The sequence below is a fragment of the Streptopelia decaocto genome (genome assembly GCF_964273445.1).
Source record: "Streptopelia decaocto genome assembly, chromosome: 6".
In the NCBI taxonomy this organism is placed as follows: domain Eukaryota; kingdom Metazoa; phylum Chordata; class Aves; order Columbiformes; family Columbidae; genus Streptopelia; species Streptopelia decaocto.
This window is the reverse complement of record NC_138660.1, coordinates 29815843-29839193: the sequence shown is the minus strand read 5'-3', so window position 1 is coordinate 29839193 and position 23351 is coordinate 29815843. Positions and strand designations below refer to the sequence as shown.

The 23351-nt window shown below is 42.7% G+C and overlaps 1 protein-coding gene across 7 annotated transcripts in view; it reads right to left on the bottom strand.

The window, feature by feature from the left end:
• The window catches only part of ANKRD44 (ankyrin repeat domain 44), a 94865-nt gene that overhangs the window by 20205 nt on the left and 51309 nt on the right, over positions 1 to 23351 (bottom strand). For 5 of the 7 annotated variants that reach the window (XR_014184327.1, XR_014184328.1, XM_082055641.1 and 2 more), the window contains exons 5-17: positions 21061 to 21261; positions 20427 to 20514; positions 18622 to 18764; positions 17026 to 17238; positions 15792 to 15870; positions 14375 to 14489; positions 11817 to 11899; positions 10455 to 10518; positions 8178 to 8246; positions 7423 to 7563; positions 5126 to 5209; positions 4066 to 4177; positions 43 to 114 (exon numbers count right to left, since the gene is read on the bottom strand). Coding sequence is in view for 5 of the 7 variants with exons in the window: in XM_082055641.1 (XP_081911767.1) it covers positions 43 to 114; positions 4066 to 4177; positions 5126 to 5209; positions 7423 to 7563; positions 8178 to 8246; positions 10455 to 10518; positions 11817 to 11899; positions 14375 to 14489; positions 15792 to 15870; positions 17026 to 17238; positions 18622 to 18764; positions 20427 to 20514; positions 21061 to 21261 (1464 nt within the window). In the remaining 2 variants the exon portion in view is untranslated. The remainder of the gene's footprint in view (positions 1 to 42; positions 115 to 4065; positions 4178 to 5125; positions 5210 to 7422; positions 7564 to 8177; positions 8247 to 10454; positions 10519 to 11816; positions 11900 to 14374; positions 14490 to 15791; positions 15871 to 17025; positions 17239 to 18621; positions 18765 to 20426; positions 20515 to 21060; positions 21262 to 23351) is intronic. The other 2 variants (XM_082055640.1, XM_082055643.1) reach the window with 1 other exon arrangement.

Below are 23351 nucleotides of genomic sequence, written 5' to 3'. Positions count from 1 at the left end.
CGAGGAGATAATGATCAAACAGTTTGCACATCTCATACTTACAGCTAAATGCAAAGGACTTTTCATAGCTGCAGAATCTGATTCCTCAAATATATTGTTGGTTTTTTCCAGGAGCTAGGGGGAAAAGAAAATAAAAGGCTTTAAAACATCTTTGCATCAGACAAGGTAAATTCTCATGGACTATAAAACTATAAAAGTCTCCAAAGAGGCCCGTGAAAGCCTATGGTAGGGGCAGAGCTGACCTGCCTGTACCACATGACGGCTTACCCTAAACTTGGAGATACACCTGAACTTTTGGTGTAACAAATCAGTCTTTAATAGACCTACATCAAGGACAAATTTATTCAAAAATCAAACCGAAATACAAGCTAGTATTAACAACGCATAAGGTGTCACAAATCTCTTGTTACAGTGTCACTAACCTAAATCCTACGGAAAAGCTAGAAATTCAAACATTTTTGTTTATTTGTGTATTTTGTGCCTCGTAAAACATCAGGACTGCGAAAGAAATGTGTGTTGATGCAATTACCACTCATAAGCAAGTGGGCGTGTGTATTAACAGATTATATAGATTTTAACACATACCTGCAGCTAAGGAAAAAACAACACAATCAAGCTGTACACCAGTTTTGCAGTAGGTTTGAGGCAGGATTAGGAAGCACATTTGGTCTTACCATGTGGAGCCACCTCCAGTTTAAAATCTTGCTCTTGGCTTACACAAGACAGCTGTAAACAGGATGAAGCAGTAGCCAGCTCTGAATACATGAATACATTCTGATTTTCTTCAGTGAGTAAAACTACAAAAATGCCACAAAACAAACCCAAGCACTAAGCCTGTGCCTCTGCCTGCCTAATACCGGCCTTTACTCTGAGTCCAGCCCAGCAGACTAATGTCATCACTTTTAATTACATTTATCATCACCTGTTGAAACTCCAGGATCAAAATCTTAACGTAGAAATACTTTTCTTAACCTGTCAGAAGTGGACAGGTTAATGGACAAAATTAAAGCTCTGAAGGAACAAATTGTGGGATCGGAGAAGCCCTCACAAGAGGTATCTCCATGGCTTAGAGTTAAAGCAGCTTAGGCTGATGCAAACCAGGCTTAATGAGCTTATTACTCATAAAGCTGAATGTCTCCATCATAAAGTCAAGCGTAAACAAGAATTTGATGGCAAACCTGGTAGCTCACAGATACGTAGCCAGACAACATAAGAAGAGAAATTATAAAGGAGAGCAAGAACAGGAAGATTAAAGACACAGCACTAATAATTTTTAGTATGCCTTGTCAAGCACTGCTTCATAACAATTAAAACAAGGTCATCTGAAGGATAAACATCGTGCTTGAAGAGACAGAAAGTACCACCAGGTCCAAGTAACCAAGCAAAGTCCCCAGTTTCACCAGTGTTTCTATGGTTCTAAAAACACATTTGTAGTAAATTACATATACTTGTTAAAAGAATACATAAAACAGAGTGTCTTTGTGGGGCTCTAGCTCCATAATGCTTCCATAATGTACCTGCAGTTGCATCTGTTTCTGAAAAAGGTGAAGTTACCACCCAAACCCTGCGATCCGTCCCTGGCTGTTAGAAACCCCACAGTGCATTTCACTGAAGACAGACAAATAAGCCTGAATTACGAACAATCTACGGTTACTGGTGGCTGATTGGAGAACAATCAGCATTTCTGATTTCTAATTCCTTATGCCATTGGAATTATGTCTTTTAGCTGAATGCATTTTTACTTATTGGCTTGTCCACAGAGTTTTAGCAGATGTCAGACCCGTGCAGAGACACTGCAAGTGAAATGGGGGCGCAGGGTTCCCTCTGGTTAGGTTAAAAGCTTCTAAAAGGTAAGGACACCCTTACTTCTCTTCCTGCCTCCTGGAAATGCCCAGCGCGACCCCTTCACTTCCCATAACAGTTAATAGTGTACGTAATGATTTTGTAAAGTCTTCTTCACACTCAGAAACAAGAACCTGAATGATTCAGGAGTGAGATGCAAAGTAAGATAAAACATGTCAATTATTCAGATTTGGTTTTACAAACCAACAGCACTGCACAGCTGCTATTATAAACTGTCTTCTCTCCCCCCGTTCTGTGTGGCCATTAATAACATTTACAGTTCTCACAACTTTATTTTATTTGTACAGAAAGAGTATTTACAGACATAAGAGATTTTATTCTGGGGTTATAGTAAAAGACTATATGGGAGGATATGGCCGGGGGGGGGTTCCCCCTCGCTTTTTTTTACTCAAATGCGCCAGTTAATGAGTCAAGGTAGATCTTATGATTGTCCTTATAGACTGTAATACATTCTGAAATTCAGCTCTGGAGAGAAAAAAAAGAGGCTTAATAGAGCATCTCAGTTATTTCAAATTACCATTAGGCAGAAAAGGAGCTAATTTTTCATCAGGCATAAAAGGAGGATCCACCCTTCAAATCCATAGAACATTTGCTCTTGTTCCAAAGGGGCAGCAGGCTCAGCAGAAGTGCCCTCCGTCCCCACGGGCTCCGAACAAGGAAAGGGCAAACTCGCTGCCACAAGCAACAAAAAAGCAGTGGTATTTCATGGGAGCTAAAAAGGCTTAACATCCCACCTGAAATTCTGAGCCAGGGCTGCCCTGGCGTAATTGCAAATCGCGGTTTCCCAGCTGTAGTAACCCTGACGTAACCTACTGCAGGATTTCTCCTGTGGCAGCACTAACAGGCAGCGCGGGTCAATGTGGTGTGAAAGCAGCACATGCTATGCAGAGCTCCTTCTCAATAATTAAGTATTTTGCCTCTTCAACAAAGAACCAAGCAACATAAACCACTAAACAGCACGCAGTGTTCTTACTAAAGCATGAATATCAATACAATTTTCTAATTAAAGCTTTTCTTTTAAAACCATTAAAACCTGTTTATACATGACACGATAATTTTGAATCACCCTGTACATCAAAGCAGATCAGTCAATACCCATCTTCATGACATTTATTTTTACAAGTCATAAACTTGTATAAATCCATACTATATATCTCCCAAATTCAATTTTTGGCTTCTTGTGAGATGCAATTTCTGATCATTCAGGTCCAGGATACTAAAAAAAAAAGTTAGATTTTACACAAGGTTAATCTTAATTATGGTAACTTTATCACTACTGCTGTTGTTTCACCAGAGGTAAAAGGCACGGCAGGTTTGCAGCTGACAAAAAACTATTAATGCAGTTTGCAAGTCAGATAATGTGCTCTGTCACCCTCACTGAGAAGAAGTTTCTTCTCAAATTTAAGTGGAACCTCTTGTGTTCCAGCTTGATCCCATTACCCCTTGTCCTATCATTGTTTGCCACCGAGAAGAGCCTGGCTCCATCCTCGTGGCACTCACCCTTCATATATTTATAAACATTAATAAGGTCACCCCTCAGTCTCCTCTTCTCCAAACTAAAGAGCCCCAGCTCCCTCAGCCTTTCCTCACACGGGAGATGCTCCACTCCCTTAATCATCTTCGTTGCCCTGCGCTGGACTCTCTCCAGCAGTTCCCTGTCCTTCCGGAACTGAGGGGCCACAACTGGACACAATATTCCAGATGTGGTCTCACCAGGGCAGAGCAGAGGGGCAGGAGAACCTCTCTCGATCTACTGACCACCCCCCTTCTAATCCACCCCAGGTACCATTGGCTTCCTGGCCACAAGGGCCCAGTGCTGGCTCATGGTCACCCTGCTGTCCCCAGGACCCCCAGGTCCCTTTCCCCTACACTGCTCTCTAATATGTAATTTCCCAACCTATACTGGAACCTTAATGCTGCCACATCCACACACTGGGAATATTTGGGTCACAGTTCAAAATAATTTGAGCATACATAAACTCCACTCAAAGACAGTATTTAAGCACCAGCTTGTTGAACAAGGACTGGATGGTCAAGGTGAACACGTTTTTAAGATACACTTGGTTGCATATATTGCAGATTTTCGCAGATTTGTGAATATCCAAAGAACTCAAATAGTAACTGTGAGGAGAGCTGCTAACACCAACATGTGCACATATATATGAGCAGATAAGAGCCTTCCAGAGCTGCCTGAGCACTCACCAGTTCCAAGCACTGCCGGTGCCCGTAAGCAGCAGCGTAGTGCACGGTGTTGTACCCCTCTTTGTCCTGGATGGCTGGATTGGCCTCGTTCTGCAGCAGGAACTCCAGACACCTGTGGATAATTCACCAGTGTAAACGCGAGCTCACAGTATTTAACACACTCAGCCCTCACTGCAACCAGGAGTAGCGCTGAGAACTGGCAGCTCATTCTCTATTTCTAGCAGCGCCTCAAATCACTTTTCACCAATCGCTCCCCACATTCACTGTGTTTTTTAACAGAAAATCCACACTCCAATCTTCAACCTAACTTTTGTGGCTACTCTAGATTACAAAATTCTTTTCTATTACAAAGCCTGAAAGAAAACTACACAACTTTGTACTGTGATGTAAGCAGCCTAGCACTGCTACTGCTCACATAAAACTCATATATCAAACAGTTGCCCTCCAAACATGCACTATGCCAAGCTGAAAAATAAAGACTTAACTGAGTTAATTTCCCTACATAAATATATTTTCTTCTTTGTTGACGCTTTTTTTTCATATCGTGTTTTTCAAAGGATCCCTTATGCGCTTTATAGCTCCTGCCACTTAGCATAACTTTGTTATTAGTATTTGCTTCCATAGCTTGTAATTTGTAGTGAATGTGAGGCTGTCATGTGAAGAAGGGGATTTTTGAAACAAAAAACCATAATGAAGCAGCTACATGAAAAAGTCAGTGCGAATAAATGCATTGAGTTAGCCACTGGCTGCTTCTTTGTGCAACGTACAAACTCAGCGCAAAGCATTAAAATAAGGCAGTTCATGACACTAAAGAGTTATTAAATTACCGAAGCAGTATATTTTTAACTAAGAAACAGCAACCAGCACAGAAACAGAGATATTAGGGACTACGTGCACAGAGAAGAGCATAGAGCCTTTTTCTTTAGGTTAGCCCTCACTAGAGCCAAGCATTGTGTTTAGCAGAGTGACGAACGAGCCAAAGCAGAGTGTAAAACGGCAGCCCAGAGCAGTGGCATTCTCCAGAAACGAGCTCTAACTGCTTCATCGACACCAAACTTACAATGCAGCTTCTTTTTCCTTCATCTCACTGGCTCTTTCGAGTTCTTCAGCATTTTCGTGGGAGTTACCTAAAATATTCTTTCTTCTTAGCACAGAGGACAGAAAAATGCAACTTATTTTCCAAACTTCACACCACTGCTTTTGACGCAGTCTGCCACCCATCCCCAATGACCTTTTCAAGGTGTTGACCAGCCAACAATAAGAATTATCCAAGTTAAATTAGTGTACTGCATGGGTGCGCAGTTTTGCAAGCTACAGAAACAACTACAACACGGTCGTTTATTGTCCCGCAAGTCAGTGCCAGGAAAAAAAAAACAACCAACCAAACGTGCAAATTCTGTTTTCTATCAGAAACAGTTTGTAAATCACTTTCTCGAATCCTTCTGTTTCTCCCGCAGCGATGTTGTGCATTTTGTTTCCTTTGTGGAGAGGAACTCAGGATTACTACAGCTTGTTTCTTCCGACAGTAACCTGCTAGTACTTCTCTAGCATTTCAGATTTAGAGGAACTTTAATGAGTGACACTAAATTGGTGTCTGTTGAATCTACAGCAGCCAGGTTGCTGCCCCTCCTCACTTGCTGTGAAATATCTCGGCAACACTGTGTGAACCTCCCAGTCAGATTATTTGGATTCTTCAAAGAGCCCAGCACATCATCACACCCTGCACACCTGCAGCTTTTTTGGCACCTCTGCTTCCCAGCTGGGTGGATGGCAGGGAGAAGACTATGATTGTCACCTTACAATCATGAGCTTGTGTTTTGACGTTTCCTGGCCACCGAGGCTAACACTGAATACATTCACAAACTGCTGGCATCAGGGATTAGGAGCTTGAAAGGTTTGCAGGAGGACAGTTTGCTAATCTCAATCCCAATGTAACACACAAATTCCAGACTGCATTCTGCACAAGGCAGAAGAGCACATTCTTTCTTTAATATGAAATTTCCCATTTTTAATAGCAAGATTTGATGTTCTTCCTGTGAGTGCTGGCAATAATGGGTTATTCTACAAATCCAGGGTCTGTATGATGTCCACTGACTCATTAATTACGAATAAAATATCTCCCCTGAATATTAATGTCGTAAGCTCCTGTGCTATGCTGAGGTCCTACCTGCATCTGTTTTCAGTTAACTACAAATCAATGAGATCCCAAAATAAGATTCTCTGGACAGAATAATTCTAAATATTCTTTAGACTGAGATTGCCTGACTTGGGAATTTTTTGCCATTCAGCAGGAAAAAAAAATATATATGCTGACCTATAAAATCACAGACTGCAACTAGCATTTCATCTATATAACAAGGCTTCTTCCAGAACATCTCAAACTGGAAGATGTTTTTTATATCAGTATAACCACAGCAAATGATGAAGAAGTTCCCAAGGGTCTGATATGGCATCCAAAGCTCTGCCATAAAGCTAAGCTGAAGTTTTCCTGCAGTGGCGTTGAGGTGATATTCTGCTGGGAAGAAGCCAGACTGGTTTTTACCAGATCTCTCTATACAAGAAACCAAAAAAATAGTTCCTTAGTGTCTAAAGGAGTTAGACAGAGAAACATGGGATGACCTAAAATAAATACAGGTCACTAACAGTTTTAAGAGAGAACTAACAGAGTAATTGAGTCAGTTTTATACAGTATGTTATAAGGAAGAGATTGCCAAAATACGCAACTATCTGGGAATTAGAAATTGCAGTCTCTAACCACAGGATTTGTAAGTTTTGCAGCTGTTTTCCCCCTTTCTCACAAGAACAGCACTGCATTCTGCCAAGGGATATTCCCCAGGCCTCTCTGTTTTTAAAGTCCCTATAAAGCAACTTGTTTGAAGCGGGTGAGCATTTTTATCAGCTCTGCCGGTGGAGAGAGACTGACGGGTACATCTATCCCAGCTTTTCCAGCAAGTCAGCCAGCAGTTCCCAGTAACACCTCCCCTGCTGCCGGCTCTCGCTCCAACCCTTCTGAGGGACTTACAAAGCAGATACAGAAAATTCTCCGAGCTTACTCCTGTGAGGAAACCACACAGAAGAAAACAGAAGACAAAATGTTGGGAAGATAGTTGGGTAGGACAAGGTGGCTGCAAAACAGCGCGTTCCATCAAAGGTAAAGCGCGGGGCTGAAATGCCATATCCTCTGAAAATCTGGTTTAGAGTCAGAGCAACTCCGTGTGGGGTTACACATCCAATGCAGGGACATTCCTTCACTGGCAGGACTGGGGTTTTGGCTCGCAGCGTCACAAAGAGAACAGAATGACACTGATTTGGCAAAACGTGTCAAACAGAACGAGGAATACGAACAGGCCTTCTTACTTTCGGTCCATGTCGGAAGCAGCGGCGTAGTGCAAAGGGCTGCGGCCCCAGTCGTCTGTCTCGTTAACGTTGGCTCCTGTTGTCACCAGTGTCTCGATGCAGTGGAAATGACAATTTGCAGCTGCGTAATGCAAAGGTGTCCTGGAACAGAAGTGACAATTTGTTACCTCGTATTCCTGTATGCACCACTGAGGATAGCGATATATCTTAATTCCTGCAGATTTCCAGCAGGTAGTATCAGCGCCTTATGTTCCTGTGCTGAAATCGAAAGTTAGGCAAGTTTAACAAAATATCACGTTAACAGGAAGTTTTGGTGCTCCTGCAGCATCTCGTTTAGCTGGCAGAACAACACTCACAGCAACACGTCCTATGGAGGACAAAAAACCTCTAGGAAGCATGTCAAATAGCAGCAATCCTCCCATCAGAACCCAGGTGTTGTCCCGGCCACAAAAGCACAAGAATTTAGGCAAGAAGAGAAGCAAGAAGGGGGAAAAAATACCCCCAAACCCGTGATATTTTTAAAACAGAAAACTCAAGAGGGTGCGATGGCTTTTATGTATTTAATGAAGTCTGCACCTGTCTGTCTGGCATTGAAATGCAGCAGCAGGAGTTCTGCAGGGAAGGCCAAACTCCTGCTTTATTTCACTCACATTTTTCAGAGAACATGTGATTTCCAGACTGAGGTCTTTCTTCCCCGCCTGCTAGATTCTTTCTCTTTATTCTCCTTTTTTAAATGAGGTTCATGATTTACCTACCTCCCACGTTTGTCCTTCTTATTAAAATCTGCTCCACTGCTTTGCAAGAGTTTTATACATTCAACATTACTGGAAAGAGAAGAAAACAGAAGATGAACAAAGCAGAAGTTTACATCTGTGTTGCCCCCTCTCCCTAAAATCAAAAAAGTTACTCTATTTTTGTATTATTTGCCATGCAGAAACAGGGTACAGACAACTACAATGCGAAACTCCATGAAAACAAAGCTTTAAAAACCTATTTTTTCCAAGAAAACCTCCAAGTTCTCTTCTGCAGAAGAGGAAAAAAATGGCAAAGAGAGCACACTCAATGTGATTGGAATTCAGTGCGTTTGGAGATTTTCAATGGGAGCTGTACTCGAATGCTTCCCACATTCAACCCGTGCCAGAGAACTCGAAAGGAAAGTTGTTGCGAGCTTGTAAAATGCCAGTCTAATAACGAAGAGGTGACATTTAACGAAATCCACCCCCGTTCAGCAAAGCATTCAACAGCAAGCACTTTGCTCAAATCCTGTTTACTTAGTGAGATTTAATCACAGGAGGTTTATTCTCATATGATCTGTTGACTATTGACAGATCTAAGCGTATCTCTAAGTGCTTTGTGGAATAAGGGGCATCGCTATTTCAAGTGACTGACATATCAATATTGCATTTACATAAGAGGATGAGTTGGGCTCCATCGCTTTGTATCTGCTGAAAGAATTCACCCCATCATAGCGGGTTCTTCCTCTTGTTTAAAGCCAGGTGATTTTTAACAGAAAATAAACCAGATGAATTCTCACATCTTTCATGCCAGAAAATGATGTCAAGAAGCGCAGCACTTTCCAAGACTCCTTGGCATTCCAAAGGGCAATAAATAAATCAACTGTGTTCACAATCAGATGAGCAGACCTTTGAAGTCCGTTCTTTTCCTCGCACCGTGCAACTCCCATTAATGTAATGGGAGTACCAGGCATATGTCAGGAGAGAAACCAATACCTTTTGTATAGCTCCAGCCCCAGGGAAAAAAAGACTAGATGCAATATGTTGGCATATGTTCATCCCTATTCTAAACTGCTGTTGCATAAAGTAGCTACAGAATGCTCCCCACAACGTACTAAAAATAAAAACACTTGTTAATGATGACGGTTGTAGTCAAACACTGGGAAAAGATGGGTTATTTTCATGAGCCACTTTTGCTTCTTCTGGAGCGTCTCTTTGTCTTTAGGCCTTCCAGGTTGTTTTTATGATTCTTTTGGGGTGCAGCCTTATGGAAGTGGTGGCATCTGAGCTACACTATAATAATTTCCATCCAAGCAACAGTCATACCACCTCTATTAATGTGAGACAAGTATCAAGAAGAGTAATATAATAAGAATAATAAAAACTACATTCACATCTGGTTTATTAGGTTTTTCTGTTTGTTTCTTTGTTTGTTCGGGGTTGTTTTTTGTAATACCAAAAACTTCGTGATATGCATTTTGGTCCACTGAGAAGAAAAAACAACTTCCAGAAAGACTGCCAAGTATTTGCTGTGGATGAGCATTTCTTCGTGTCAGAACCAAGCTGGAATCCAAGCTGGGTTCCGGCCAAGGCTCCATCTCAGCTGTTTTCTGAGCCATAAACTACCGCACAGAAGAGTCAAAACCCAACGCTTGCCAAGTTCTTAGTCCTTTTGCTAGGTTCACTTCACAGCTCCCCACTGACAATCATTGGGAAATACTTAAACTAACTGGATGCAACATTTACAACTTAAATTGACGTCTTTCAGTTTTCACTTGTTTCCATTTCTGGCCTCCCAGCACTTAGCAGGAATGCATCACACTGAGAGAATTACCGTCTTTTGACTTTCTAATGTGGAGGTTGGGGGTTGGTTTGGCCTTGGCTTGTTGTTGTTTTGGTTTCTTGGCTTTTCTTTTTGCAACTTTTAAACTTGCGCCTGAAAAATGGGCAAGAGGGAGGTGAGCTGCGTTTGGACTCCAGGGTTGCAATCCAATGGGCGCTGTTGTGCAGTTGCATTTTCGGCCAAGCACACAGTCCAAAAGTGGAGACCAGGAATAACTCCAGCTCCTCACTCGCTCTGCTGTAGGAAAGGATGATTTCCTTTACTTTGCAAGCAACCCCTACATGAGGGTAGTGGTGAAAAACAGCCTCAAGTGACCCAAATTTGACATCAGACCGCTTTGATTCCCTCGGACCGCTCTAAATTCTTCTGCGGATGGCACAGTCATGTTGGCTGGCGCCAAATCTGCAACGAAGCCTCAAAATAATTTAACAAGAGCTCCAATCAGAGCGACTCACCCTCCTGCAGCGGCAGCGTGGAGGCACGTTCTTCCAAAACTGTCAGGGGTGTCTATGGCAAAGCCTGCAGACAGCACGTGCTCATTACTAAACAAGGACACTATGCTATACTTTTGTCCTAGTTAAACCACAAGAAACATCGCAGAGACAGAAAAATCAGTTAGTTGGAAAAGCAAAAAAAACAGAATGCAAGCAACTACAGTCAGAAAGAGGTTGTCAGGGGAACGGTGAGCAGCTGCTCCTCTTTGGCGGCTCTATAAAAAGAGCTGCAAAGCCGACGAGCATCTATTTCCACATCCAGCTCTGCACCACATCCCTATTTATAACCATGTGACAGGCATTTAGGAGGCAGATATTCGTCAAGAGGACTGCGACAGTAGGAGAGGATAAAGACAGAAAACATGAAGAAATGAGCAAAACCCACAGATTCAGCCTGAGCATGAAATGGGGGCATTTTTATTGTGGGTGGTTTTGAGGTTGGAAAGAGGCTTCCAGGAGCACACAGGGATGTTGACTGAGATAGAAGCCTGGCAGTATTGACTCTGGTCACCCAGAGCCGCTTCTCTTCCTTCCTGATCTAGTGCTCAAGGCCAGAGAGCATCACAGTTTAATGTCACAGGGCATGTGACTCAAGTTTAGGGGGAAAAAGTAGTCGTAGGAGATTTTACGTGGTAAGTAATGAAGCGATTTCCTAGAAAAAGAATGCCATCCACCTTGTGAATTTTTAGCTCATGGGAACTCTTGTGTGGAGAAGAATTGAGGATTTGGCACCTGAATACTGCCTCATTTGAAATGGTTGTGTCAGCAAACTCCTGCTGCTTCTGCTTTGGGCTCTGGGGAGATCCTGCGGCCGCTCTCTTGACACTACACTGTCCCTCGTTTCCCCTCTCGTGCCCACAGGCTTTGGGCAGCCCCACTCCTTCAGTCTGTCCGGATTCAGACACACATTTGTGCTGTATTTAGAACACATCACCATCAGTGAGATGGAAATACTGATGATGTAGTGCAGCGCAGGCCCGAGGAGATAATTCCCTGAATTATTTCTTTGGGGGAAAAAATAGCAAAGCAAACCAGTATCCCACATTCCTGCAGTCTGGAAAAGGGTCCTAAATTTCCTCCCTCCTCCTGATGAATTAACCTAAATACTCTGAAACTGTCAGAAGAAAAGAGCTTCAGGCATGAAGAACACAGGATGCACAGAAGTATCAACATGCTGTTAGGAAAGCCTCGCACGCTCCTGTACGGCCGAACACAGCAGCACGGGACGCCTTTCATCGGGACGATTTACAACAATGAGTATTCAAGTATTTAAAAAGACACAGACGCTCCTGGAGCCCCACAGACCCTGCGGGATTTACTCACCCGATGACAACAGTTTCCTGCAGCAGTCGGAGTGAGCATTCAGCGCCGCCAGGTGTAACGGGAACATGTTGTGGATCCCACACCTGGAAGGCACAACAGCCTCGTTACACAGAGTCAGGCGAAAACGCGGGTTGCACACAGACACGACACATCAAAAGCTCCTTCCGCACAGGCAGAATCTGTGATCCTTTCCAAGGAAGATTCTTCCTGTCGCGTTATTTTTATCTGTATTTCCTTACCGGCCTTCTCAGGAGTTAAAAATATTCCAAGGCAGCAACATTTTTTAGCATTGTGCTTTGGATAGAATGTGGTAGGAAGGTTTCTAAAAATTCCAGGCGAAAGCCAAGGTAAGGGGGGAAGTGAGAAAGCAGGGATTGCTGGAGTCAGATCCCTGCTGCGGGATGCAGAACTTTCTGCATCAGCTACACACACTGCACCTGCCGTTCTGGGGTTAAAGTGAATGCTGAAATATCTTACAGAATCACAGAATTGACTGGGCTGGAAAAGACCTCAGAGATCATCGAGTCCAACCCTTGGTCCAACTCCAGTCCGTTTACTAGATCATGGCACTAAGTGCCATGTCCAATCTCAGTTTAAAAACCTCCAGGGCCGGTGAGTCCAGCACCTCCCTGGGCAGCCATTCCAATGCCTGACCACTCTCTCTGCACAGAATTGCTTTCCAATATCCAGCCTCAATTTCCCCTGGCAGAGTTGAAGCCCATGGCCCCTTGTCCTATTGCTGACTGCCTGGGAGAAGAGACCAATCCCCACCTGGCTAGAACTGCCCTTCAGGTAGTTCTAGAGAGTGCTGAGCTCACCTCTAAGCCTCCTCTTCTCCAGACTAAACAAGCCCAGCTCCCTCAGCCTCTCCCCATAGGTCTTATGTTCAAGTCCCTTCACCAGTTGTGTTGCTCTTCTCAGTGTTACTTCTGAAACCCATTTTTTCCTACAGTTAACATCCTTTAGATGACTCTCATGTGGGTTTTCAGAGCCTCCTTTTCTCCCCTCTCTCACAGTTTTCATCCCACATCCTAGGAACTAAACATCCAATTTTCCCATTCGCTCCAGCTACTCTCCTCAAGCTCTCTCTCACTTTTTTCCCCTTTTTAACACATAACCCTCTTTTCGATTACATTATAAACTCCTCCGAGCAGACAAGCTGTGTAAAGAAGAAAAGAAAAGCACCTAGCACGAGGCTAAATCTGTATCAGGCAACCGCATAGTTTTTAAACAAGCTGAGCACTCAGCAGCTATTATTAATGTCAGCGAATCATCGTGGCTCAGTCCCTAAGCGTGCCGCTGTTTACTGGCTTAGAAGACTTCTGGGTTTGCACATCTTAGCTTCTGGCATTCAGCATTGTTTTGTGTGAGACATCTTTTTGTTTTAGAAACGTTATGCTACTGGCAGCCCTCCAATTGCACATGAACGTGGAGCCTCTGCAACCAGTTATCTTGACAAGATTATCATCTCCTGCCTGCTTCAGTAGATATATTTTTGAAAAATGACACGTTCTTGAACAATAGCAGGTAGATTCACATCTGCCCTTCATTTCTGCAGGACAATTTGTGGATGGGAGAGTCTGATCCCCTCATGGAAGAGGATTGCAGATCCGGACCCAAAGACAAAGGAAATTGTCTTTCTCAAAGATCATAAATCCTAATTATCTACGAAGCTTTAGACAAAAATGAACGTGGATGTTTATAAAGATACCTTCCTCTCTCCAACATTTTACACATATATGTATTTAACTAATTTTGGTTTGCTTTTTTTAAAAAATAAAATTCATTCCAGAATCCATAGGCTCATCCTTCTTCTGTCTTCACATTAGATGTGTTGCCCTTGCTGCTTCACTTCACTAAGGAGTGACTGATGGCGCCGTACCAATTTTAATTTTGCTGGTGCCAGCGTCTACATCTTCGAGTCGATCTACTAAAAGACAATCTGACGACCTTTTCTTTGAAGGAAACAGCTCAAGCTCCACCAACCTGCCGCATCTGTATGAACAGGTCAAAATTTTTTGCTGTGGATTCATTTATTTAAGCAAACATTGCGCATTCCCTATTGTCGAGCTTCTTCCTATGTGCGTTTCCTGCCATCTCTTCCTCCACCTAGTTATCCAAAGCAATATTTTTCTTCCTTTAGTTCCAGATCACCACCCAGCAGGTCTGGGCTGGTTTCCATGGATGTACACTAGCTGCACACCTGCTAACCAGCGGCACGCTTCTCCAGTGCCCTTCACACTGCTTCCTCCCATCACTTACACATTTTCCCCTTCAAACGCTGTTGCCTCCAGGACGGACCGATGCTCTACGAAAAAGCAGCAGTACTTGTACCACTTGTAAGCACATAAGCAGGCACAACAGGGACTTTACAAAGGCTTCCTTCTCCTCCGCGTTCCCCAAGTGTTTGTATTTTAGCCCCATGTCACCCACTGAAGTACAGTACAATTCTGCTTATCAATTTTAACCTTCACACTTCAGAACCTGAGGAGAACTGTGTTTCCAGGCATTGGACATAACACTTGATCATTAGAAACAGCTCTGCATCAGCCACTTACTTGGCAATGTCAGCTCCACTGGTGATGAGGGTGTTGATCAAAAGCTCATGTCCGTATCTCGCAGCCACATGGAGGGGGGTGTTACCGTCCTTATCAACACAGTCGATCTCCCCTCCTGCAAAAGGCATTTTCATACAGTTTAAGACTGAAAGATGAAGCGTGAACCAGTGACCACAAATGTTATTTGTCTCTGCAGCACAACCAGTCCAGCCACAGCCAGCAGCATTCCGACCTCCCTCTGCAACTGCAGCAGTGGGGGAAAATGGTGAAAATAAATGAACAGGATGACCGAAAACGGTCAAGCACATAATTCAGACTTACTGCTCATCTTACTGCCCTCCCTACACCTTCCATTTCAACAACAATCCATTTATCGCTAGTCTCCAAATGCAGTTTTTCCACTAGTTATGCACCAACACTGCAATATTGTAATACTCCACTAGTTTGCTGTGAGAATACTTTATGAAAGCCAAACACACGTAACTTGAAGAAGAGTAGAGAGGTGTTAGGGACAGATGCCAAACTGTCAGTCCTTTCACACACAAATCCAATAGAGAGCAGCCAGCTGTAAGTCAGACAGTATATTTGACTAAACAACTGAAGATTGCATTAAAGTACATTTCCTTCCAGTTTACCCAAACTCCTTTTATTATTACTATTTTGTTTTGCCAAAGAGAGATATGACACCAATGCACGATGACCTGAAGGAAGCATGATGTACTGAAGACCTCCATTTTAACATACAACCTCGTGTAAATGTAAGGGTCACTCTTCAACCATCTTCAACATTTCACACTTAAATTCCAAGTTTGGGATTTTGAAAAACAAGCAAAAAACATAACCAATCAACAAACCCCAGACCATCCTGTCCGGTACAGTGGCCAAAGGTGGGAAGCACAAGTAAACTATCAGTAGTAGCAACCTCTGTCGATCAGAAACAGGCCTCTGCCAACAAGAATATTTGTTATTATTGCCAACGATAACATTTGTTATACTCTGTAGTATTCTCGGACAAAAGAGATACCTGATAGGTGACTGATAATTGGGAATCCTGGCTATGTCAGAACAAACAATATGGTGCTGGTCTTCTAGTTTTTAAATAATTTCAGGAAGAAAGTTCTGCCTGTTTCTCAGCAGAAAAAAAAAAAACCTAAGCACAGCTTTGAAGTCTTGTTTTCAGGTTAAGAATCACAACACATCAGCTGGAGGAATATGGGATTTTGTTAACAACCAAAGTCCCAGCTTGTGATGACGGGTTGGAAGGAGAGCTGTCAGCGCACCTCAAAGCCACAAGTTGGCAGAGTGCTAAGCAGCTCTCAGCGCAGAACTTCGGCACAGTGGGACAGAACAACTGACAACTGCAACCTTGCAGATGCCCCATCTTTTGGAGAGGCGTTAAACAGGCACAGAAACTCACCGTTCTGAATGAGGGTCTGCGACCGCGTGAACCTGCCATGGACGGCTGTCATGTGCAGAGGGCTCTTCCCATCCTTACTCTAACACAAACAAAACAGAAAAACAACCATTTAGCCTGTGAAGCGGTGGCAACAGTTTGAAGTCTCTCAGCTCAACATCCTACAGCTATTCTTCAGATAAAACCTCCACTGGCTTCAAAAGACTGTAGGACTGAATCTGTACAAGATGGTAAATGCAGGAGGTATCAGCATACAAGTTGAACAGTTCCAGATATTATTCTTGAACATTATTTTTAAGTAACACTTCCCATTCAGTCATTATTTTCCCTAACCCTTGCAACAAGGGGAATATCGACAAGCAAAGGAACCACAGAGCTGTGTACAAGTCTCTGAGAGATTCAAGAACTACATCCTTTTTATCAATCTGCATTTTTGGATGCATCCCAGAATAAAAGCCACTATATTAAAAAGTTTTGTTTAATAAATTGCCATGCAATCCAAACTAGGATGTCTACAAAAGACAATCAGAAAACAGGGAAGGCATCTGAAAGGAAAGGTACAGTAAGTAGAGATCAATGTTTTGGTTCTAGAGAAAGAAACTGAGATTGGGGAGGCCGAGGAGCTGAGAAAACAGCAATTACCAGCTCACTGCTCACATCACTTCATGTTTCTTGGCATAAGGCTTTGCATTCATTGGCAAGCACAATCCCTAACTTCATTTTAATGATTCTGCATTTAAATAGTGCCCAGACTATCCACTAATCTCAAGGGACTTGCCAGAGGAGTTCTGTGCTAGACCAGTTTTACAGACGGGAACCTGAAACACTCAGAGTCTAAAGTCAAGCAGTCAAAATCTTGTATGGACTTGGAGATTTGAAGTCTCCTGGTACCTACAGCAGTACCCTCTGTGGGATAACAGCAAGCCCCTTTCAGCTTCATCAAGATGTACCAACTACATCTCAAGAGCATTCAGATATCCTAAATGCAATCAGACTTCGTAAACTCAGGCTCTAAAATAAGGTAAACTAACAAACTTTGGTTCTTACTTCCCCAGGAAGGTCAAGTGGAAATTTTTAGGATCAGGTTTAATTCAATCCATATTGTAGAGGGAAGCAAAACACCAGAAAGGAATAGCTCCTTGACTTACCACCACTCCCCGAGACAACATTTTGACAGTCTCCTGAGGTGTGCAAAATAGGGTAAAGTAAAACCGAAGAGCTGCAATGCAAGTTTTACCTGAACGTTGACATCTGCCCCATTATTCACCAGCAGTTCAAGACACAGTGCTCCATGAGTTGAGGCAGCAGCAAAATGCAAGGGAGTGAATCCATTATTATTAGGCTGATTTACATTAGCACCGTAGTCAATCAGCTCATTAACAACAGAATCCTGACCGTTGTAACAGGCAATGTGCAATGCAGTATTTCCATAGATGTTCATGTCATCAATCTACAATGAGACAAGGAGACACAGTTAAAATTACGGACACCAGCTTAGCGTTTTACATAATGCATCACACGCTGCAAGTGGAAATAGCTGGAGGCTTCAACTGTCAGAGGGCACATTTCTCACCAGCGAATTTCATTGACAAAAATATACTCTCAGAAAACTTAATTTGGAAAGCTTTACCTTTACAGTTATTAACTTTTTTTCCTACCAGCAATTTCAAAAAGTCAGTCTGAAGCTTAAAGCTGATAGCTGGACTATGTAATGATGATGACGACAAAAGTCCTAACAAGCTGGAAAGCACTTATGTGTAAGTGGGAAAGTAGGATAAAGAAAAAGCTCACAATCCTTATTTAATAAAACATCGGCTATTGAATTTTTGTGAATGGAATCAGGCTTAAGAGCTCTTTCCACAGATTTCTTTGGGAAGGGAGTGAAGGTGTCTGCATGAACGGAAGGTGAAACTGGACAGCCATTTACACTTCAATAAGGAACCACTTTCAGTAGCTTAGTATTATAAAGATGTAATGAAGATTATGTTACTGCCTGATGACCAGCTTAGTATTCAAGTGCTGTTCTGTAAAATAGGACAAGACAGATTGTACAAAAGACTCAGGGGTGACGTGAATACCCTTCAATGAAATACAGCCGTCTCAAGGATCGTGTCCCCAGTGGTGGAAAACATGGAAGTTAAAGGTAGTTATTAGCACAGTGCTGCTAATAACAGGAAACACCTAATCCCCTTCACAGTCAACAGCCTGTGAACACGGACTTCTGACATTTTTTTGGCAGGTCAAGTCAGCTGAAAATGCAAAGATAAATGCAATGGCTTTATTTGACATCTCTGATGAGCCAGTGTAGGCTCTTCTGGCCATCTCCCTGCTGCGTTGAACCACTGAGGTGACAATATTACACTAAGAGAAGTCTGTGCCCTGAAAAAGTATTCTTTTCCAGAGTGAAAACAATGCTTCTCCTGCCCTCCATCAGACGAAATACGGGTCCCTAAACTTAAACAGCCTGAACTGCTGTTTAGTAAAGCACACGGTGTATATGTCGAGAACAACCGTTCATCAGATTCCCTTTGGGGAACACTGAGCCAAGGGATATTTTGTTATTCCATCTTCCTCCGCAGGAACAGCATATATTTCCTGATTTCTTCAGCAAGGTGGCCTGGAATTTACTGTCCATATCAGACATTTTTTATTCCAGAATATTTCCTGGCTCTTGAACCAACAAACCACATGAAGCACGAGGCAGTCCAGAAAATGGGAATTCTCTTTTTGAGAAGCTCTGCCAATGTCTGTAGCAGCATCCATAAGAAAGAAGAACAGAATATCTCCAAGTGTGGAGTAACGTGGAAGCCACAAAGGGCACAGAAGCACATACCTCTACCCCCAGGTTCAGGAGGTGTTTCACAACATTAATCTGCCCATTGGATGCAGCTGCATGAAGCGGGGTGTAACCCTTCTTGTCTTTACATGTCACTTCTGCACCATGATTAATCAGTAAGGCAACAACTTCCAGGTGACCTTCAAAAGAGGAAAGGTAGAAATCAATGAGTGCGTCACCCTACAGAACCACTTCTCCCAAATTATGGCTTTCTTGCTAATGTGCTGGCCCTTTTGCCACTGTTTAACAACGCTCCCATGGTTTTACAAGGAAAAAAAAATGCATTTTCATAGATGTTCTTAATCCTACCTCCAGGCCTTGTCCAGAAATCCATGCACTCACCTTCACCAGATGTGTGCAATTGTTCTTTACTGAATTAGGGTTCCAGTCATTAAAAGAACAACAACACACTTCTTTCTCATTTATTTATTTAAAAGCAACAGTTTGTGGTTTATTCTCCCTGTTACAGTGAGCACAGGAGCATCGCAACACAAGTCTCTCAAAACAGCATCCGGTTGATGTCATCTGCAAACACAACTGCTAACACTTGGGTTTTGCTTTGTTAGGAATACAAAATACCTTTAATAAATACTAAAATGAAGGTATCTGAGTTGTACAGCACTTTCATGACAGGGGCAGCTCTGGTCATGTGCAGGACACAGGAAATTTCATGGTCAAAGTCCAAAGTGCCCAAAGATATTTAAGCATTCCAGGAACTACATGAGGGTTTATAAGAGAAGATGCTCAGGTATCGTTATGTAAATTCTGTCCAAATTACACTACAGAATCCTAAATCCTGTTGCTAATTTAGGCCTTAAATGTAAACTAAATATTTTGAAACTACATAATGTATTTCTGAAAATCATTAAGGGCAGAAAAGATGTGGAATTGCACAGCACAATGTAAAACCCTTTCACCTCTACGGAATGGATTCAAAGCTCAAAAGCCAAACCACATTCATTGGCACAAATCTTCCATCTGTCTGTGTATGGCAAAAAACCACACAATATGCTTTTCTCACAGTTTGAAATCTCCTATTATCTCATTTCTAAAAGTGTCAGGATTGAAATCAAGATTGTGACAGGTGAGATGAAAGAGTTCCTGGCCGAGGGCACACGCCACCTCACACATCACAATCTGGAACATATTGCTTGGCCAGCAAAAGCTCTTGAACAGGTGTGACCACAATCACAGGCAATCTTGTCCTAGTATTTTTGAATTTTCCTTCAACTCGAAAGGAATGATAAGGTCAATTGATTTAATTAAGCAGTGTTTGGTAACACCACTGATGTTTTGAATAAGCAAATTGGTTGCACTTGTCCACTCTGCAATAAAATATGACAATTTGCTCCCAAAAGGAAGAAAGCCTACGAAGTGCTTCCTAACAACATAATCACTTAGCTACTTATAAACATAGATAAATGGCAAAATTTATTATCATATTTACCTGCATTTTATATAAAGTAGTTTTTAGCAAAAACTGAAACAAATATAACCTGTATTTTTTCAAGACCAAACATAATTCAGGCTGGAATTAAGAGTCAGGATAAAAAGATCAAAACTAAAAAAGGAATACAAAAAGCCCACAATTAACTGTATTAAAAAGGAAATCACAGCCAAGTTCTCAGCAGCTACAAAACCTAAAATGGACAGTGTGTATTTAGATCAGCTGAACCTTTCCCTCTTCAGGGTAAAGACAACACTCCCTTGCCATGGCCAGGTCTGCTCTTCTCCATTTTAAAACATACCATTGGTTTGCAAATAGGAAACTTAAAAAAAAGGAGTGACAGCCCAAATCTTACCCATGTACGCTGCCCAGTGGAGAGCTCTTCTGTCTTTTTTGTCAAAAGCATTGATGTTTGCCCCCTTGGCTAAGAGCAAGTTCACCATCTAGAAGTAACAACAGCAAATAAACCAACCTTGCAGATCACACACTCAACAGGTCATAACAAATCTGTTATGGGGGACGCTCACTGCCCTGGGCCTGCTGGCCACACCAGTGCTGGTACCAGCCAGGATGCTGGTGACCTCTTGGCCACGTGGACACACTCTGGCTCATGTTCATCCACTGTTGACCAACACTCCCAGGTCCTTTTCCAGCGGTTACTTTCCAGCCGCTTTTCCCTGAGCCTGCAGCGTTCATGGGGTTGTTGTGACCCAAGTGTAGGACCTGGCACTTGGCTTTGTTGAACCTCAGACGATTGGCCTCAGCCCAGCGAACCAGACAGTCCAGATGGAGCACATCAACACTCTCACCCAACTTACCAGCCACTGTCTCGTTTCTACAGGTAGGAAACCTGTTGCACTTTGGAAAGCAGCTGAACGATAGGAATCATGGGGGTCAGGGATATGGGGCTCAGTCTAGACCCAGTCACAGCAAGTCGACCATTTGAACTAGGAAAATATATTGATCCATGAGGCTCTTAAACTACTCACCTCAATGTGACCGTTGAGAGCCGCGTGGTGCAGCGCTGTCCGCCCTCCTCGGTCAGAGACGTTGACGCTGCTCAGCATGGGGATGATGACTTCTGCGCACTTCACCGCCTTGTTTGCAGCCGCCACGTGCAACGGAGTCTGCCAGTTCTTATCCCGAGCGTTGACATCGGCCGAGTGCTTGATCAACACTTGCACTGCTTCCTGCAACACAGTTATATCCGTAACCAAGTGGTTCCTGGGCCTATTTGAGGCTCAGCCTGCTTGATGAACCTTCAGTACCTCAGTCATCACAACTGTGCTCTCAGTGAAGAAACGAATGTGCTTATTTCAGCTCACTGTTACAGAAATCATTTACAAAACGAAAAGCACATTATTTTGGAGAGTAAAATCACAGCAAATCACTGTGAGTATTATTTATAAACAGGAAAGAGGATAAAATAAAATACGTGAAAACAAAAATTTAGCTTTGTAGAAACATGAGAATCCCAGGCAAGGGTTCATGGATGCTGGTGTCCCCATATTAGCAATTGCATTCCTTCACTCCCCGAGGGCTAAGCATAAGCCAAGGGTCTCTACTGCAACATCCATTCTGTCAGCCTGAGACCAAACAACATCCTGTAAGGTTAATTTTGAAGGTTAAAAGTAAATATTTCCCAGTGAGAAAATGTACCGTTCTCTCTTGAGAGACTGTCTCACTGCAGAATTCACCACCAGGTCTTTTCTGCTTCTCCTCATGCATCTGCCATTAAGCAAATCAGATGAAAAAAACAAGCCTCTCTCAAAATTATGTTTTGTTTCTTCTTCCTTTTTTCCCCCACAAACAAACAAATCACAAAGGAACCACTGGACCATAGTGGTGTTCACATAGCCCTGTCTGTGAGTCACAGCTGGTAAGTGGGAGTGCCACATCCTACACAGTACCTTATTCTTTTTCCATAAACCGAGGAGTTTTCTGGTAAACCCAGCCAAAATTTTATTAATGAATAAAACATACAGTGTGTTTAGATAGCCCTTTTTTATCTAGAAAGGCCCAGGAGAGCGCCTGAGTATCAACAGTTCGTCTGTCACTAGGAGCTTTAGTTCCTTGTCCTCACCTAACCTCAGCAATTTCATTTTCTACAGCCATCTCATAGTGGCCTCCAACAGATTCATTCAGTTAGTGACACTGCGTCTCTTACAGCACTGATAATGATACATCACTGCTGATGTCCCAACTGCATTTTGTTTTTTAAATTACAAGCCTACTATTTTTAAAGTCATTTAAATGTAATTCACTGGAGACCTACCCAGCTGGGTCATGAAGTCAGCAGGAAAATGGTGTAAGCTCCTGTATTCAGTGTCTCCAGCTATCCCAAGTTATCAGAGCGAAATCTCTTTACATTTTCAAACCATCTAAGGCTGAAAGCTGATACATCTATTAACAATCCTTCAGACACACCTGAGGGCTGTCGATTTGGAAATAAACATTTAAATCCCTAAAGCCCACCTGAAAAATCGTTAAGGCTTAAGTAAAAATGTGTTCATGCTTTTAAACAACCTATGAAAGGGTGCAAAGAGACAGCTGCTGAGTCCTGTGAAAGCTTCATAAGAAAAGATTGATAATAAAATTTAAAACTTGTAGGTGACCATTCTGAAAGCAAATGTGTCCACAAAAAACACACCAAGTCCTGCTGGACAACTTCTGGGCCATGAGTTCATCTCCTACTATCAATGTGGACTTTGGATTCACCTACTATCACTATTAGCTTTGTCCAATTATATTGAAGCTGCACAGCACTGAAAGAGCCTCAAAAAGCCGAAACTTGCTACCAAAAGTAGCGATTATCATCTAAACAACAAAGGAGAAAGACCAGGAGAAGAAATGCATGTGTGTTTATAAAATGTAGAGCAGATCATGAAAAGGCATCAAAAGCTCAGCATCACTATCACACCTGGGTACCCGCTGGAGGTACCAGCGCTGCTGGCATCACGGCTTCTCGTCCTGCAGCTGGCCTTTGGCTAACAAAGAGTTAAAGATGAGACACAAACCCGCAGGAAGACAGGCATTTTCTGTTAGGACTGTCACTGACAATAAAAGCCATGTATGCTGACACATCCAAAAAAAGAAACCAAGCACGCTGCAATTCCCGCATCAGAAAGATTGCGGCTGTTTTTTAAGGTTCAAGCCTGAACTTTGTTTTCCAACACGGCGTTTTGTATTTTGCCTCATTACAGCATTCACAGTCTATCAGATATTCCTTTCAGAGGGTTTCAGCGGATGCCAGCAGCTGGGAAGCTCGGCCAGCAGGCAA